Below are 18,197 nucleotides of genomic sequence, written 5' to 3'. Positions count from 1 at the left end.
TTGACCTTATGAGATCTTTATCAGGCTGACATGTCTAAAGCTTTGGAGGGAAAGTCCAGAGTGAAGGGCCCGGCTTGCCGGCCCCGGCGTCCCACAGGTGGAAGCCTGCGGAGCACGTGAAGCTGCCCTCATTGTTCAGGAAGAAGGAGCAGATGTTCATTTGGGTGAGGTAATGTAGGGACCTGCCAAAGCCCAGCCAGAAGGCCTGTAGAAACAGGTCTGAAGCCTTTCCCACGCCAGGTGCAGGGAGCCTTGGAGTTCGCAGCAACAGAGGCTGGGTTCCCCAGTTCAACTGATCCATGACTCACGTGAGGAGAATGCACCCCGGTAGGAAGGAAGTGGGAAGCCTGGCCTCAGCTCAAGCAACACACACAGAGGCCCTCTACCTCCCTTACCAGAGGCCCAGGGCGTCCACGTAGGCACTGCGTCTTCAGGACAATGCCCAAGAGGCTTTGGGGGGTACATTTGCAATCAGAACCGCACTAAACAGTCGGTGACACGTTCTGGTAAAGAGAAGGCCATGGTAAGGGGGATGTCTTAATTAATCTTCCCGTTGCTATGATGAAATACCCTGACAAATGCAACTTTAGGGAGACGGGGTTGGTTTTGGCTCACAGTTCCAGGGTCAGTCCATGACGGTAGACAAGTCACAGTCAGCAGGAGCTTGAGGCAGCTGTTCACACTGTGCCCACAGTCAGGAAGCAGAGAGCGGTGAATACTTGTATTCAGCTTACTTCCTCTTTTTTTAATGCCATCAGTGATCCCAGCCTAAGGGGTGATACTGTCCATTGTAACTAGAGTTTTCCTGCCTGGCCCACAGTCAGGACAAATCTTTGTCACCCGCCAGTCCCACAGCCGCTCAGACCCAACCAAGTAAGCACAGAGACTTATATTGGTTACAAACTGTATGGCCATGGCAGGCTTCTTGCTAACTGTTCTTACAGCTTAAATTAATCCATTTCCATAAATCTGTACCTTGCCACATGGCTCGTGGCTTACCGGGATCTTCACATGCGGCTTGTCATGGTGGCGGCTGGCAGTGTCTCCCTCACCCAGCTTCCTGTTCTCTCAATTCTCCTCTCTGTTAGTCCCGCCTATACTTCCTGCCTGGCCACTGGCCAATCAGTGATTTATTTATTGACCAATCAGCAACACATTTGACATACAGACCATCCCACAGCAGTCCTTAGTGGGCAAGTCTTTCCACCTCAATTAACCTGATGAAGATAATCCCCCACAGACATCTCCCAGATGATTCTAGGTCTCTTCAAGCAGACAACTGAGATTAACAATCAGAGGGTGTGGTGGGGAACCACAGAAACCATGGGTCAAACCAGAGCCGACATGGCTCTGGGGTAAAGGCACATGCCACTGGGTGTGTGGTACAGGCATGCGCTCAGGGAGCCCCGAGCAAACTGGAGTCCTAACCTGCCGCTCATGAAGTCCTCCCAGTAAGGTCCCAGGAACTGGTCTCCCAGTGTTTGCGGCCTGAAGGGTTTTCTAAAACACAAGCAGGGTAGTCTTTCAGGGCACCTCCCGGTGTGGAAAGGAATCCATTTGTGATCGGGACTGTCCTGCAGAAAGTCATGGTGAAGGATTCAGTAGTTCTCCTCCTCAAATTCCAGGCTTTCATGACCCCTCATGCAAGACTTGGTATGGCTCTTCCCTTCCACTGCGTCTGTTTGCACCCAGCTGCCCTTTGGCATCTAAGCGTGTCAACACTCTCGTGTTCCCTTGTTTTTCTAGAGCAGCAGTTCTCAACCTTCCTAATGCTGTGGCCTTCAATATAGTTCCTCATGCTGTGGTGACGTCCAATCATACAATTATTTTGTTGTTGTTGTTGTTGTTGTTTGTTTATTTTTCAAGACAGGGTTTCTCTGGCTGTCCTAGAACTTGCTCTGTAGACCAGGCTGAATTCAAACTCAGAGATCCACCTGCTTCTGTCTCCCCATTGCTGGGATGAAAAGCATGTGTGATCATGCCTGGCCATAAAATTATTTTCATTGCTACTTCATCACTGTAATTTTGCTACTGTTATGAATAGCAATGTAAATATTTTTTGGAGGCAGAGGGTTCCCAAAGGGGGCTGTGGCGACCCAAGCATTGAGAACCATTGTTCTAAACACCCCCTTTTGTCCACACCATCCTGTCTTCCTTTGAAAGTCTCAGATGGTTATGCCCATCTGAGTAGCCACCTGGCTAGTCCACCTCTACCCAAACCCAGTTCAAGTCTCTGCAGGGTGGCTATGTCACCTTGCTTAGCACTGATGGTGCCATGAGCTGTCTTTACCCATAAGGAGGCTCAGAAAGCCTGAAGGTAGGAAGTTGTCCAGTCAGTTTGTCCTCAGTGCCTACACCAATGTCTAGTTGTTGTGACGTCAAGGGTTAACACAGACTTCCATAAAATCACACGCATGATTCGTTTTCCTGAGACCTCAGAAACATAAGCTTGAAAAGCAGTGGCACCAAGAAGATGTCTTTATGCTAGAGTCGGAAGAAATGGACTGGGACTTGACTATCACGGGGGAATAAAATGACGGCTGGAGTTCACTCCTTTGCCATTTCCTCTCCCCAAAGAACTAAATGTGTACAACTAATGCTGTTGGGCTGTGGGTCTCTTCAGGAAGCACGTGACAGCCGCTTCCATGCAGTGCAAGGACTCCAGATTTTTAAAAGGGAAAAAGAGGAAAGAGGTGAGGACTGAAGTGAGAGAGGGAGCCAAGGAGGAGTAGCATTTGGGAGGTAAAGAGAGACCCAGAAGCTCTACAATAAAAGCCCAGAACTGGAAGAGACCCTGGAGTCCTCGTCAAGGAGGAAGGATCGAGTCCACGGAAGTGCGTATGTGCCACAGGGTGTGACTCTAAAATCAGGAGGCAGGAGGCAGAGCGTTGTCCAGACACAAGGCTGAGGAAGTGAGCCTGTGTTGTGGCAATCCTCTGGTTACTTTCCAGCCCCTCTAAAAAAAAAAAAAAATATGGCCCAAGATTCATAAAGAACATACCTAAAGCAATCTGCACGACTCTCAAGGCAGAAGGTAATTGTTAGGAGCAAATCACCACAGATTCTTGTGCCAAGAACAAGAAGTCAAAAATAAAATAGGAATAGAAAACATGGGAAAGGGGGGGTGTGTGCTCATCAGAAACCAGAATGATACATGTGAACCATCCTCCCTTCCAGCAAACCCAGAAGGAGGAGAAACTGACATCCCCCCTCCCCCCAGGCATACTGCTGTGGGGCTGGGGCCTGCAGGGCCATCCTCAAAATACTTTCATCACTCACAGAGGAACCCCTGGAAACCTGTCAAGAGAATAGTGGGTGGGAATAGATGTCAACTCCGTGAAATTAAGTCCTCCAGGACTTGGAGATGCAGGCTCACCCCATATATCTCAAACAGCCTCCACACTGCCCCTGTGATGTGGCTAGCCAGCTCCTTCCTCAGCACTTCAGAGAGCTTGACAACTTTCCTCCATTCAGCCAAACGTTTTCCCTAGAGAGTGGAAGAAGTGAAAACGGGAATGGGAGCCTGCCTGACAGAGTTAACGGCTCCTTGGGTATACGAAGAGCAGTCTGATGTTCCAAACTAAACATCCCTGCCCCCCAACCTTCTGTGGTCTGAATTCCAGTCTGTTGCTCTCCTGGCTAAGATCCTGGCGGTATCTCTGGTCAGAATGACGTTCAGGAGTCCTGGAGCCAGGATCACCCATGCCACAACAAGTCATGATACAGCTAAAGCTGGGTATGCATGCACACAGGCTGAAGTGCGACCCTCTTGGACATGTGTGTGGAAAGTGACTCTTTTTTTTTTTTTTTTTTTTTTGGTTTTTCGATACAAGGTTTCTCTGTGTAGCTTTGCGCCTTTCCTGGAACTCGATTTGTAGACCAGGCTGTCCTCGAACTCATAGAGATCCTCCTGCCTCTGCCTCCCGAGTCCTGGGATTAAAGGCGTGCGCCACCACCGCCCCAGGCGGAAAGTGACTCTTGATACTACCCCTGTCTCCTTGTGCTCAAAGCCAACTGAAAAGGTTGTGTGGCTCCTAACACAAATGCACAGGGGGCATGGAGGGTACCAAGTCCCAGCAGCCGCCATCTCTGGCCAGAACCTCCCCTTGATCTCCCTCCCTCTGCGGTCTGATCTGACTGGACTGAGAAACAACTTCCTCGGGGCCTTTCCATCATCTTTGGTTCCCAGTATGTACAGCTCTTCACTCTCCAAAAGGAAATCTGTATTCTGAGGGCACGCCTCATCCCCGAAGCAGGAGGCTTCACGAAGACTTGGTAGAAGGCTGGCTGAGAGGCCCTGAGGAAGAAACCACTTTCCCGTTAACAGAATGAGATCCCAACCACCTAAATAGGAGACCGAGACAGGTTCCCCAATTACAGTATGTTGGCTGAATCCCCGGGCCTCCAGAGCCGGCTCCCTAATGTTCCCCTACCTCTCAAGAATCCCACAGGGATCTCAGAATCCAGCCATGGGCCAGATCCTCAGAAAGGCATGCAGTCTGGAGGAATTAGGGAGATGGAGCTGTGTAGGCAACAGGCTCCTTGAGTCAGTGTAACATCAAACACTGAATTGAAGAGCCTGCACCCAGCATCTCGTTTGGATCTCGACATAATCCAGGGACATAAACAGGCCTGGCATTATTTAATTGTCTAGAAGCGAATGTGAATCATCCCAATTTATATAGCTAATCAGAAGAGGGGCTGATCTAGAACTAAAGCCTCCAGGTGCTGTCTGACGCTCGGCACACCAGCACACTCGCAGTCAGAAAATCCCCCAGCCTCAAATGACTGGCGCATGCCTCAACAGCCAAAGAAGGGGCCCCAGAGCAGGGGTCTCCAAACAGCTCCGTGTCCTGCAGCTCTAGCTGTGAACCCATGATGGCGCAGCGACATCCTACAAGAAAAAGGGGCCCCCCCCCCGAAGAGCAGCCGACCACACCCTGGGACACTCCAGGCCCTGCTGACTCAGGAGGAGCATTCCCACGGGTGACCACAGCCTGCTCCAGGCCGTTGCCCAGGAGACAAAAGAATCAGCAAGCAAAGGACTGCTTGCCCTGCCCAGACTCTCGGGGCAATAGCTTAGCCCAGAAGCTGGCAAGCGCTCACCACTTGGGTGTGACTCGGCGGGGTGCCAGGCCTGCAAGCCCGTCCAGGTCTCCATTCCTGGTACCACCCTCATGCTTTGCCCTCTTGCATATGGGAGAAGAGTCATCACTTTGGCTGCAGCCCAGTCTCAGCAGCTGACTGGAACAGTGAATAGCAGAGATCTTCACCTGGCCAAGCCTTTTTCTGTGAGGTTATTCGAACGTGAGCCTTAATGCTATTATTTCAAAGAGTTAAACGCTAGACTCATAGATGCATCCTTTTTTTTTTTTCAAAATAAGCGTGTCCTCTCATCCACTGGGAATAGGCACAGAGCTCCTCCAACCTGGAAAGACAGTCCTGTGTCCGTTACTGAATGCATGTTTACCAGGCGGTACCTAGTTAGTTACGTAAACATCCAATGAAGAGCTTGTTGGGGCCTAGACACTGTGCAAAGTGAATAGATGTGAAGACTGCAAAGCCGACCAAGCTTCCTCAGTACAAACCCTGTTCTCCTATCCAATAGCTGCCTGACCTTAGGCACATTATTCCATATCATCGTACTTGAGCTTATCTGCTCCCTTCCTTCTTCTCCTCTCCTTATAGTTCCTCTCTTTCCTTTAATTCCCACCCACTAACCCAGTGGGAGCTTATGTACAGAACGTGGGAAAGCCAGGGTCAGGGATATATTCTGCACCATTTCAGAAGGAGACAAGCAGTGACCTTCCCTCCTTATATCCACAGCACCAGGTACGATCAGCCGGCCACTCAGCAGGGGTCTGGTTCACCCTGAACCCAGGTTCTGAGCACATTCCTGTGTGAAGGCTGGAGCCTTCTAATGGCTGCTTCAGGCAGAGACCTGGCAAAGCGGGATTGACTTGGCTTCCCTGCCCCTTGTGCCTCAGCTTTCTCATCTATGAAATGGGGATGCTAGTACCTAGCGTTGTTAAGGTCTTGATAGTATGAAGGACCTTCACTGACAACTTGATTGGAGTAAGGGCATTAGGAAGGCACACCCACGGCTATGCCTGTGAGGCTATCCAGAGAGGATTAACGGAAGGAAAAAGATCTGTCCTTAGTGCGGGAAGCACTGTCCCATGGGTTTGGGTCCTGGACTGAATAAAAAGAGGAAAAGGAGAAGGCAAGTGCTGGCATTTTCCTTTCTCTGTGTCCTGGTCCACTGAGACGAGAGCATGCAGCCTTTCAAGTTCCTACATACCGTCCCCATCAAGATGGACTGTGCCCTCAAACCCTGAGCCATAGGAGACCTCTCCTTCCTTAAATCACTTCTCATCAGGCATGCTGTCACAGCAACAAGAAAAGAACTAAGACAGAAAATTTGTGTCAGAGCATGGGGTACCTGCCATGATAACTGAACGTGGTTCCTACGCCATTAGGGCTGGATTGTAGGAGGAATGCGAAAGAGTTAGAGCCGCGGGCTAGCAAAGCCCTAGAATGCTGTAAGCAGAGATTGATGAACCATCCCGGTGGAGTGTAGAACACCAGAATGCCAAGAGAAATGCAAGCCGTGGAGGCCTGGCTCGTGGGGGTTCATAGAAGAATAAGGACTCCATTGGGAACGGGACTAGGGGTCATTCATTTTACATCTGGCAAATAACATGGACGTAGTTGGCCTGTCTCCCAAAAAAGTCATGAACTAAGTTGTTTGACAGAGGAAATGTCAAGGTAGCATAACATTCAACTATGGCGCAGTTACTGCTCATTGCCTTTAATGAGATTTACAGTGAGAATTCAAAGGACAAGGATGTAAAATGTGCAGTTTGGTGAAGTAAGGAGTGAGAACATGTGTGTGTGTGTGTGTGTGTGTGTGTGTGTGTGTGTGTGTGTGTGTGTGTGGACTCAGAGGGCACTTGTAGAAGTCAGTTCTGTTCTTCTACCATGTGGCTTCCGGGGATCGAACTTGGGTCCTTGGGGTTGGTGACAAGTATCCTAAAGTACTGAGCCATCTCACCAGAAGGTGCCAATAAAGGAGGCTTGAAGAAGAGCATCTGTACTTAGTGCTATTAAAGAGAAACTAGAAACTCTGCACTGAGAAAACAGGGAAAGGTACCTTGAGGGCAAGACGCATCCAGAGCAAGCGTGTGACACTGTAAACTCATTTGAAAACAGAGACTGAGCTGAGAGCACCAAGATCATCGTGCTGCATCAGAGGCACTCAGGAAAGTGTTTTCCGTGTTCAGCCAGGAAGACACACAGACACACAGCTGCTGCAGCTGTGACCCAAGGGGGCAGACTATCTCTTGAGCTGACAGCAAGAACTTAGTATCATTCACACGGCGAATGATTTTCAGAAATGCAAAGAAGCAAGAATGAGGTGGGTCAAAGAAGCAAGCATACACCAAGGTTCCAGGAAGCTGCCGAAGCCAGTCGACATGTAAGCAGGGCCAGATCGCCTGCGTGGAGCTCCTGAGTGCACGCAGCTAAGTTGCAGTAGAGACAAAATAATCTTGTCATTATTATATCATGTAATGTAATATCTAGAAACATGGGACATTCACCAAGGAACACTATAGACACTGAATGGACACTTACCCATGATCAAGATCTGAGCTGAGTGTTTCCAGACTCTTGGCCTCTTATTCAGAGAATTGTGCAGCAAGCTTTCTCTTCGGAATATCTTTGGATTGCCAGCCCCCAGATAATGACATGGAGACTCCTTATTAATTATGAAAGTTGGCCTTTAACTTAGGCTTGTCCCCAACTAGCTCTTATAACTTAAATTAACCTATTTCTATTAATCTATGTTCTACCACGCAGCTTTTTTTTTTTTTTAATCTCTCCTCTATTCTGTATGTCTGACTTGGTCCATGTCTTGCTGGCTTTTCCATGCACCTAGATTCATCTCTTCTTCCTCTCTCTCCCCGGAAATACCACCTATCCTCCCCTGCCTAGCTATTGGCCATTCAGCTCTTTATTAAACCTCTCAGAAGACACCTTGGTGAAACACATCTTCACAGTGTACAACAAGATTGTCCCACAACAGAATTGACAATAAAGGCTAACAAAGACTTGCAAAAGAAGCAATTTAAACTTATTGTATCAAATGGAAAGTATAGATTAAAGAAGGATACACTGACAAGATGGACAGTGTCTGTGACAGAACTCAAGGGAGTTCTGAGAAGGATGTCTATGGAATTCAATAGAAGGAGCTGGCTCTTGAGTGGTCTTTGGGTGGATTCTATATTTTGATTAATAAATTAGGTTATATAATACTTTCTTCGACTTTGAATGCTCCTTCCCATAATGAATCTGACTTAAATTATATGCACTTGTAATTATGTGTAGGCAGGAGATGGTACATAGGGTATTATCCCTTAAAAGGTTACAAGATGATACAAAGATTTGCCCTACTGTGTATGCACCCAAAACCACTTCAGGCCAGATCAGCCCTTCCAGTCTTAATACCTGGGTATGTGGGGAATACACAAGAATAGAAACTGTATAAATTTTATTATAACCAGGAGAGAAGAAACTTACACTATCCCTCAGAGATGGGAGTACCTGTAGCCTGATGTGGGGGTGTGTCTCAAGAGGTTCCGATGTTGTTAGAGGCATCGTTTGAAGAGGGATGTGAACATACTATGTTCAGATGAAGGAACCAGGGTTTGCATGTGCATTAGTACAAGGAAGTGGTGTGTATAACTGAAAGCCAAATGGGGTCCCAAGCTACACTATCTCCTATGCTTGCCTGCCTCAGAGCCAGCCCAAGAGAAACGCTATATGTGCTACAGCTACTAGCCAAGGTTGTTGGCGCCCTAGATGCTGGATGGGGATCTGCAGGGCCAGCACCTTCCCTGCTTGGCCTCAGACTTGCTTAGGTTTGATCTCCCCTTGCTGTTGTCCTAGTTCTCCCTTTTGAAATGGGAACATTTACTCTGTTTTCTTGACTATCATATGTAACTTTTTTGTTGTTGTTGTTTTTTCAAGACAGGGTTTCTCTGTGTAGTTTTGGTGCCTATCCTGGATCTCGCTTTGTAGACCAGGCTGGCCTCGAACTCACAGAGATCCGCCTGGCTCTGCCTCCTGAATGCTGGGATGAAAGGGGTGTGCCACCACCGCCGCCCGGCTGTAACATTTTTTTTTTAAAGAGGTATATAGCTAAGAGTGTGTCTGAGTGTCAGGAGAGATTTTATACTTTCAGCAGTGCTGAAACTGTTAAAGACTACGGGGGAATTTTGAAATTGGATTGAGTATGTTTTGCCTTATGAGGAGATGGCCATGAGCCCACGGGGGTTAGGGGTTGAACGTGACCCTAGTTTGCTTCCCTGTTGCTATAATAAATATCACGATCAAACAGCAATTTAGAGAGGTAGGGGTTTATTTCAGCTTACAGTTTACAGTCCGTCATCAGGGGAAGCTAGGGTAGGAACCCAGAGCTAGGAACTGAAGCAGAGACCATGGAGGAATGTGCTAAGTGGTTGCTTCCCAAGGTTTGCTCAGCCTGTTTTCTTGTACGATTCAGGGCCACCTGCCTAGGGGTAGCACCACCTACAGGGAGCTCAGCCCCCTGTATCAATCATTAATCAATAAAATGCCTCAGAGACATGCCCCCAGGTCAATCTGATGGAGGCAGTTCCTCAATTGAAGTTCCTTCCAGTTGGAGTCAAGTTAAAATCAAACAAACAAAACCCCCAAAAAACCTAACCAGTGCTGGGTGGTGTTGGCGCACGCCTTTAATCCCAGTACTTGAGAGGCAGAGGCAGGCAGATCTCTGTGAGTTCGAGGCCAGCCTGGTCTACAAAGCGAGATCCAGGACAGGCACCAAAAGTACATGGAGAAAAAAACAAAAACAAACTAACCAGCACAAACATTATGACTTAGAAGTGATGTGGACGGGAGTCAAGTTGATGAGGTATAGCTTTGTGATGGCCATTCTTCATTTTCAACCTTGGTGAATTAAAAAATGCCACAGGCATCAGTAAAGAATGTTTTTGTGTGTGTGTGTCTATAAGGGTGTTTCCAGAAAGGACTAACTCAATGAAGAAAACCTGCCCATCATGTAGGCAGCACCATGCCGTGGGCTGGAATCTATACACATAAAATCAGAATAAAGGAAGAGCCAGCCAAGTGCTGTCATTCCCTTTTCTCTACTTCCTGATCCCCCATGATGTGAGCATGCACCTCGTTACTGCCAGCATACCCTCCCCATCAGGATGGACTGTCGCCTTATGCCCTGAGCACAAATAAATCCTTCCTTCATCACACTGTTTCATGTCACAGCAACAAGAACTGTAACTAACACAGGTACACATACACACACACACACACACACACACACACACACACACACACCACCTTCACCCTCACCACCACCACCATCACCACCATCACCACCACCTCCCCCACCCCTGCCAAAGCTCATGGACTGAGGTCTTGGTCCCTGATAAAGCAGTTCTCAGAGTTGGAGCTTCTAGGAGTCATTGGATCATGAGAGAGTTTTGAGGATTAATCCATTGATGGATTCAAAATTTGATCAGACTATAGGAATCAATAGAACTGTGGAGAACAGTGGTTATTTGGAGAAGAGGGTCACTGGGGGAATGGCTTTGAAGGATATACCTTGTCTCCTGATTCCTGGCTACCACGACGCATGTGCAGTGGCCTCCACAGTATCCTGCTTCACCTCAGGGCCAAAGCAGCCAGTCCAGCCAACCTTGGACCGAAACTGCTGTGCGCAGTGATAAGAAACTGACTAACAGAAGTACCTCTGAAAGCAGTGCTCTTTAGGAAGCAAGCCCTTGGTAGATACTAGCCATCATTATGAGGATATGTCTACTTAATGCTTTCCCTTTCTCAGTAAAATGGAAACTATTATGAATCTATTTTACAAGTAAGAGAGCGACTTCAGAGTCATTGAGCAAGTTCACTAAGGCCTGAGTGCTAATTGGGAGCAAACTCAAGGCCCTGAGCAGGTGTGCTTGGATCTAGACCACCCCAGTCTTATTGACCACAAAGTGACGTAAATGCTTCCTAGGCACTCGCTCACCTAGGACTGGGGGAAATCAATGTGTTTTGTTCTCATCAAGTGCAAGATACTTCATTGGGGCTTTACACATGTTAGTGTAAGTAAACGAACTACTCTGGTTTAAATAAAAATGTGATTAGGTCTTTACCAAGTGCTGAAAGCCAGAGGAAGGCAAATACCACACTGCCCCTAGCTCTCTCGGCTTTCCCTCTTGGGGCACCCCAGCTTCTCCGACACTGGGGATCTGAAGGCTGGTAAACTACTGGCTTCTTCAGGCAGCCACAACACCCGCTCTCTGCACTATTCTGTTCCCATCACCTTTCAGTTAGGTTGTGGAATAATCTTTTTGTACACTGCGAAGATGTGTCTTTGCCAAGGGGCCTTCTGATTGGCTTAATAACAAGCTAAATGACCAATGGCTAAGCAGGAAGAGGTTAAACAGAACCTGCGGAGACAGAGAGGACTCTGGGAAGAAGAAAGGCAGAGTCACCAGCCAGACACAGAGAAGAAACAGGAGGTGAAAGACTGAAGAGAGGTAATGCCATATGGCAGAATGTAGATTAATAGAAATGGGTTAATTTAAGTTATAAAAGCTACTGGAATAAGCCTAAACTAATGGCCAACTCTAGTTCCATCTCACCCCTCTAGGATCCTGCACACATATGCACACACACGCACACACACACACACACACACACACACACACACACATTTTAAAATAATAAAATGTATCTTTAAATTTTTTTTTAAAGCTTTGGCTATGGTGGCGTGTGCCTTTAATCTCAGCATTTGGGAGGCAGAGGCCAGTGGATCTCTGTGAGTTCAAGGCCAGCCTAGTTCCAGAACAGCCAGGGCTACACAGAGAAACCCTGTCTTGGGGGGAAAAATGAAAGAAATACATTAGGATATATAGTGTATGAAGGATAATGGATGTAAGACCCTCCATCACATAGATACCAAAGTAATAGGTTAAATTTGCATATAACGAAGGCACATCACTTGGGTTGTTTTTTTTTTGTTTTGTTTTTGTTTTTCTTTTGATGTGCACGTGACAGCAGGTGTCCATGGAGGCCGAAAGAGAACAAGCAGAGCTGGAGTTGCAGGGCTGTGAACTGAACCCGGGTCTTCTCTGTAAGGACAGCAAAAAGCTCTTAACCACTGAGCCTTTTCTCCAGCCTTGACACACAGTAAGTGGTCTTTAAATCCCTTACACAGCCAGAACACCATGTCAATAGTTGCTACATTGTATTGTTTAGGGATTCACGAAAAGAAAAAAGTATGTGGACATGTTTAGTGTAGACACATCTTAGAACACATTTTCATCCACAATTAACTGACAACGTGGAACCTGGAGGTATGGGGGGCAGCTTAATTAATAGTGACTCCCTCTAGAGCATGGGTTAAAATGGTAGCTTCCTTCCTTCTTCATGCATTTGTTTAAAGATCTATTTTATTTATTTATTTATTTATTTATTTATTTATTTATTTATTTATTTATCTATCTATTTGTGTGTGTGTGTGTGTGTATGTGTGTGTGTGTGTGTGTGTGTGTGTGTGTGTGTGTGGTGTGCCTCAAGAAGCCAGAAGAGAGGGTCAAGTCCCGTGGGGAGCTACAGATGGTTGTTAGCTGCCATGAATTGGGTACAGGAAACCCAACTCGTTTTGGGTCCTTCCTCTGCAAAAGCAGGAAGCACTCTTAATCACTGAGCCATCTCTCATACATCTTTACATGTTAAAAATTGCATATGATGAGTCTATGTGAATTTTATAATCTAGAAATATATTATTTTAATTTAAAATTAGAAAATGTGTTAATGTTGACAATAATTTAAACCTATGTAAAAGTCTAAGAATTTTAACTGAACTAAGATAATAAAAGTACTAATGAAGGAAAATCAATAAACAGACAAAAATTAGTAAACAGATAAATAAACTATACTTTGAGTCTATATTTTATAACAAAGTATTTGTGATGTATCAACAATAAACTATTTTTCTGCTTGTATATATGTTTAAAAATGATAAGATGCATAAAAATTTCTCTCTTCTTTTAGGCCCTGATGTTTAACCTTGAGGGAGGGAGTTAATTGATACCTTTGAGAATCAAAGAAAAGTTACAAAGAATAATCCTTTCCTCCAGAAGAAAGAATGAAATATATATATACATACATACATACATACAAAAAACTAAGAAATAAACTTCAGTGATTCCTGGCCCCCAAAGCCCACTCATACCCCCTTCCTGGGTCCCAAGAAATATACATAACTCAACTCTGCTTCACGAATTTTCCTTCTTCACTCCCTTTTCAAGTTTTTATTATGAAGCATTTCAGTCACAGAGAGGAATGAAAAGCATAGAACAGTGAATATTCATATGCTTAGCAAATCTTAACTGGACTTAGCAGTTCTTTACCTGTTTGCCTTTTTCTCTTGTTCATTTATTGTTTCCATAATTAGGGATAGGATCTTGCTATGTAGCCCAGGTTACCTTCAAACTCAAAATCCTCTTCCCTTAATCTCCTGAGTGCTAGGATTAAAAGTGTACACCACCCAGCCATTCTAACAGTTTGTTTTAGGTTTATTTATTATACATTTGCTAAAACATTTAAATATTGAAGACATTAGTAAACCACGTATAAATACTTTAGTATGTTCTTCTAAAAATAAAAACATTTGTCTTTCAAACAACAAGCCAATGACATTCAGAAGTATCAGCGATAATTCCATTATGTCTGGGGCTGAGAATCTTTGTGGCACAACAAATATCATGAAGAAAGTCAAACCCTAGGAGGGTATGTAGAGCTGCAAATGATGCTCTGCAAAATCAGAATTGGGTAAAACTCTGTCTTATCTCTCCATGGGATACCGGGGCACTGCTTGTCTTCCCCAACACACTAAAGATCAGACAGAACATTGATTCAAAGCCAAAGAGTTTTCCTTGGTGGGAGACCTTGGTAGGTAGCTGCTCTGGCCCGAGTGTCCTTGAAGGGTTACTCATGCTCTGACCTGGTTCACACCACTAGACTCTAAGGCCAACACAAATACTCCTTTTGTTCCAGTCCCTACAGCAGAGAAAGCCAATGACCTACTTCATGGCATCCTAGATCACAACCATTTATGGCAGTAGGCATCCTTCCTTTCAGTGCCAAGTGTCTGAAACCTCAAGATGACCAACAAGGTTGCCCAAACTCAACTATAGATCTGGTTGGGCCAGTATCAGTCCTCCCTATTCAGACGGAACTTGTGTTCCGGCCTGTTGGCTTCCAGAAAATTATAGTGTTTAAAGGTAAAGAAGCACATATCCAATTTCTGCCCCACCACAGTCTCCATATCAACTTGCAACACAAAATCATTGATGATACTCTCAGCGCTAAGAGCATAGCTCTGTCTGTAGACATTCTTTTCCTTTCAGATATATAATTTTTAAAGATTTAGTTTGTCTTAGTAACTTTCCTATTGCTGTGATAGGACACCCTGACCAAGGCAACTTATCCAAGAAAGAGTTTATTGGGGCTTACAGTTTCAGAGTGTGAGTCCATGACCTTCATAGTGGGGATAATGGCAGCAGGTAAACAAGGCACAGGAGCAGTAGCTGAGAGCTCACATCCTGATTCACAAACAGGAAACAGAACGTACTGGGCATGGCACTGAGTCCTTTGAAACCTCAAGCTTGTCCCCAGTGACAAACTTCCTCCAACAAGGCCATATCTCCTAATCCTTCTCAAATAGTTCCAACCAATTGAGAACCAAGTATTCAAACATAAGAGCCTATAAGGGTCATTCTCATTCAAACTGGCACAATTTTTATTACTTTAAATGATGCATACTCACGGAGGGGGGATTGTATATACACATAAGTGCAGATGATTCTGGAAGCCAGAGACATCACAGATCTTTCCAGAGCTGGAGTGACAGGGAGTTGTGATACCTCAGACATGGGTGCTGGAACCCAAATTCAGCTCCTCTGCAGTGAGCACTCTTGATGACTAATACATCTCTTCAGCTCTGGATGCTGCTTTGACATTGTTACTTAACCCTTTGTCTCTCTCACTAGACTGAAGCCCTTGAGAGCAAGAGCCTTGTCCTTGTCTACCCTACATCCCCACTGTGGTTGGCTGGATGTTGGACCCTGGAAATATCTGTGCAAGACTTAACGCTCAGCATGTATTAAGTAACCTTATTAGGGGTGGGAGCGGTCTTCAGAGATGAAATTAAATGAAGCCTTTGTAGTGAAACTTGTCTTGGATGACCAAGTGGCACTGAGTCCAATGACAAGTATCTGTCAAGACACAAGATACACAGAGAAGATGTTAAAGGAGAAGGCAGAGAAGACACTGGCCGAGGCTAGAGTGTCACCCGTCACAGTAACCCAAAGAATGCCTGGAGCCACCAGAAGCAGATCTCTAACTTTCAGAACTGTGAAGAAATAAATAGATAATAAATAAACACATAAGGACTTTGCAGCAACCCTAGAAAACTAGTACACTCCAGTTACATCATGAAGCCAAAGAGTGTTCGTCAAAAGGAAGAACTGAAAGAGCTACGCATTTGACTTTGCACCTTTTCCATACCCGACAGAAAGGGAGGCATCCCTGAAGGCCACTGGACTCTGGCTAACAAACACATAAGCCTGACTCTGGTGTCAACTGAACAATTTGTTCCTTTTGATGAGGTGTTTTTACCTCCCTCCATACTCACTGTGCTTCCTCCCTGGCTTTACTGTAAGTGAAGGAACTGACTTCTGATGCACTGCCAGAACACAATGAATTATGAGTCTCTTTCTTTAAGGTTGGAGAGGGGAGGAATTCTACTTCCCTATTCAGTTATTTCAGGCAAGGGTGGGAGCAGGTTTTGTGCCAGCAGCATCCTGATTATGATTCAGGATGTGCAGCCAAAGGCAAACAGTTCCTCTGTAAATTCAATCACATAGGAAGGAGCAAAGGCCCAAACAAGAAAGGCCGGGTTCTCTTTGTGTGCACAGCCAAGGGGTCCTGGGAAGCTGGTGAGGAATGATGCCCTATCCTAAGCAAAAACAAGACTAAGCTCAAAAAGTGGTCTTCTGGAAACTTCTACACATACTCCACACAGGAGTGGAGCACCTCTGGCCTTACAGAACAACGTTCTGGACAATTTCAAATGAACTGGCACCTTTTTGTAGCATGGAGGTTAACCAGAATTAAAATGTGAATGGTTTTTATTATTTTTAATTATGTATTTCTACGTGCGTCATATGTACAGGCTTATACATGTGAATCCAGTGCCTACAAGGGCCAGAAGAGGGCATTGAGTCCACTGGAGTACAGGTGATGAGTTACTTGGTATGGAAGTTGGAAATCAAACTTGGGTCCTCTATGATAGCTGTATGAGCTCTTACCTGCCAAGTCATCTCCCCAGTCCCAAATGGTTTTCTGTTGGTTGGTTGGTTGGTTTGGTGGTTATTTTTAATTATGTGCAAAACATTCACTTTTTAAAAAATTGCTTCTCTTATATTTTTTGTTTGTTTGTTTTGGTTGTGAGCCTAGCCTTTAACGGCTGAGCTATCCCTCCAGCCCTATGGCTGACAAGGAAGCTGCCTTTGATGACGTGGTGGAAGAACGTGTGATCCATGAGGAGTACAAAATATGGAAGAAGAGCACCCCTTTTCTTTATGATTTGGTGATGACCCATGCCCTGGAGTGGCCCAGTTTAACTGCCCAGTGGTTTCCAGATGTAATCAGGTCTGAAGAGAAAGATTTCAGCACTCATCGCCTTGTCCTGGGAACACACACACCCATCTGATGAACAAAACCATCTGGTGACAGCCGGTGTCCAGCTCCCTAACGATGATGCTCAGTTTGATGCATCCCACTATGACAGTGAAAAAGGAGAATTTGGAGGTTTGGGCTCTGTCTGTGGGAAAACTGAAATAGAAATCAAGATCAACCATGAAGGAGAAGTAAACAGGGCTCAGTACATGCCCCAGAAGCCTTGCGTCACTGCAACAAAGACTCCATCCAGTGATGTGCTTGTTCCTGACCACACAAAGCATCCTTCTAAACCAGACCCTTCTGGAGAGCGCAACCCAGATTTGCGTCTCTGTGAACATCAGAAGGAAGATTATGGTCTTTCTTGGAATCCAAATCTCAGTGAGCACTTACTTAGTGCTTCAGATGACCATACCATCTGCCTGTGGGACATCAGTGCAGTTCCAACAGAAGGAAAAGTGGCGGATGCAAAGACCATCTTTTCAGGGCGTACAGCAGTAGTAGAGGATGTTTCCTGGCATCTGCTCCAGAGTTTTCTGTTTGAGTCAGTTGCTGATGATCAGAAACTTATGACTTGGGATACTCATTCAAACAATACTTCCAAGCAAAGCCACTTGGTCAATGCTCACACTGTTGAAGTGAAATGCCTGTCTTTCAGTCCTTATAGTGAGTTCATTCTTGCCACAGGATCAGCTGACAAGACTGTTGCCTTGCGGGATCTGAGAAATCTGAAACTCAAGTTGCATTTCTTTGAATCACATAAGGATGAAATATTCCAAGTTCAGTGGTCACCTCACAATGAGACTATTTTGGCTTCTAGTGGTAGTGATCATAGGCTGGATGTCTGGGATTTAAGTAAAATTGAAGAACAGCCCCCAGAAGATGCAGAAGATGGCCCACCAGAGTTGTTGTTTATTCATGGTGGTCACAATGCCAAGATCTCTGATTTCTCCTGGAATCCCAATGAACCTTGGGTGATTTGTGCTGTATCAGAAGACAATATCATGCAAGTGTGGCAGATGGCAGAGAACATTTTTAATGCTGAAGACCCTGAAGGAAGCATGGATCCAGAAGGATGAGGGTCCTAGACATGTCTGCACTTGTGGTTTAGACTCCCCTGGTTGTCCTCGGAACCCTAGAAGGATTGAACACTGGCCCGAGACACAGACTTGGTTCAGCCATCCGGCTACAATAGGTGCCACCAACAATACTATTAGCCCAAACCATGGGAGTTTTCTAAATCTTAACTGGGGGACTTAATTCAACAAAGCTACAGACTTATATTTAAATTTTTCTTCAGGAATTTTCGAGTAACAAACCAGGTCTAAAGCATCTTCAGAAATGGGGCCTATTACGTGTGATTATTTTTCTTCTTAAGCTATATC

General features: G+C 45.6%; 1 protein-coding gene across 1 annotated transcript; it reads left to right on the top strand.

The window, feature by feature from the left end:
* Nucleotides 1–16,621: 16,621 nt before the first annotated feature.
* Nucleotides 16,622–17,891, top strand: LOC131922721 (histone-binding protein RBBP4-like). Its single transcript, XM_059277562.1, is given in 2 exon segments — nt 16,622–16,840; nt 16,842–17,891. Coding segments are annotated over 2 exon segments (1,269 nt in total).
* Nucleotides 17,892–18,197: the final 306 nt, after the last annotated feature.

This window comes from Peromyscus eremicus, chromosome 12 (assembly GCF_949786415.1).
Source record: "Peromyscus eremicus chromosome 12, PerEre_H2_v1, whole genome shotgun sequence".
Taxonomy (NCBI): Eukaryota; Metazoa; Chordata; class Mammalia; order Rodentia; family Cricetidae; genus Peromyscus; species Peromyscus eremicus.
This window is presented reverse-complemented; position numbering and strand designations above follow the sequence as displayed.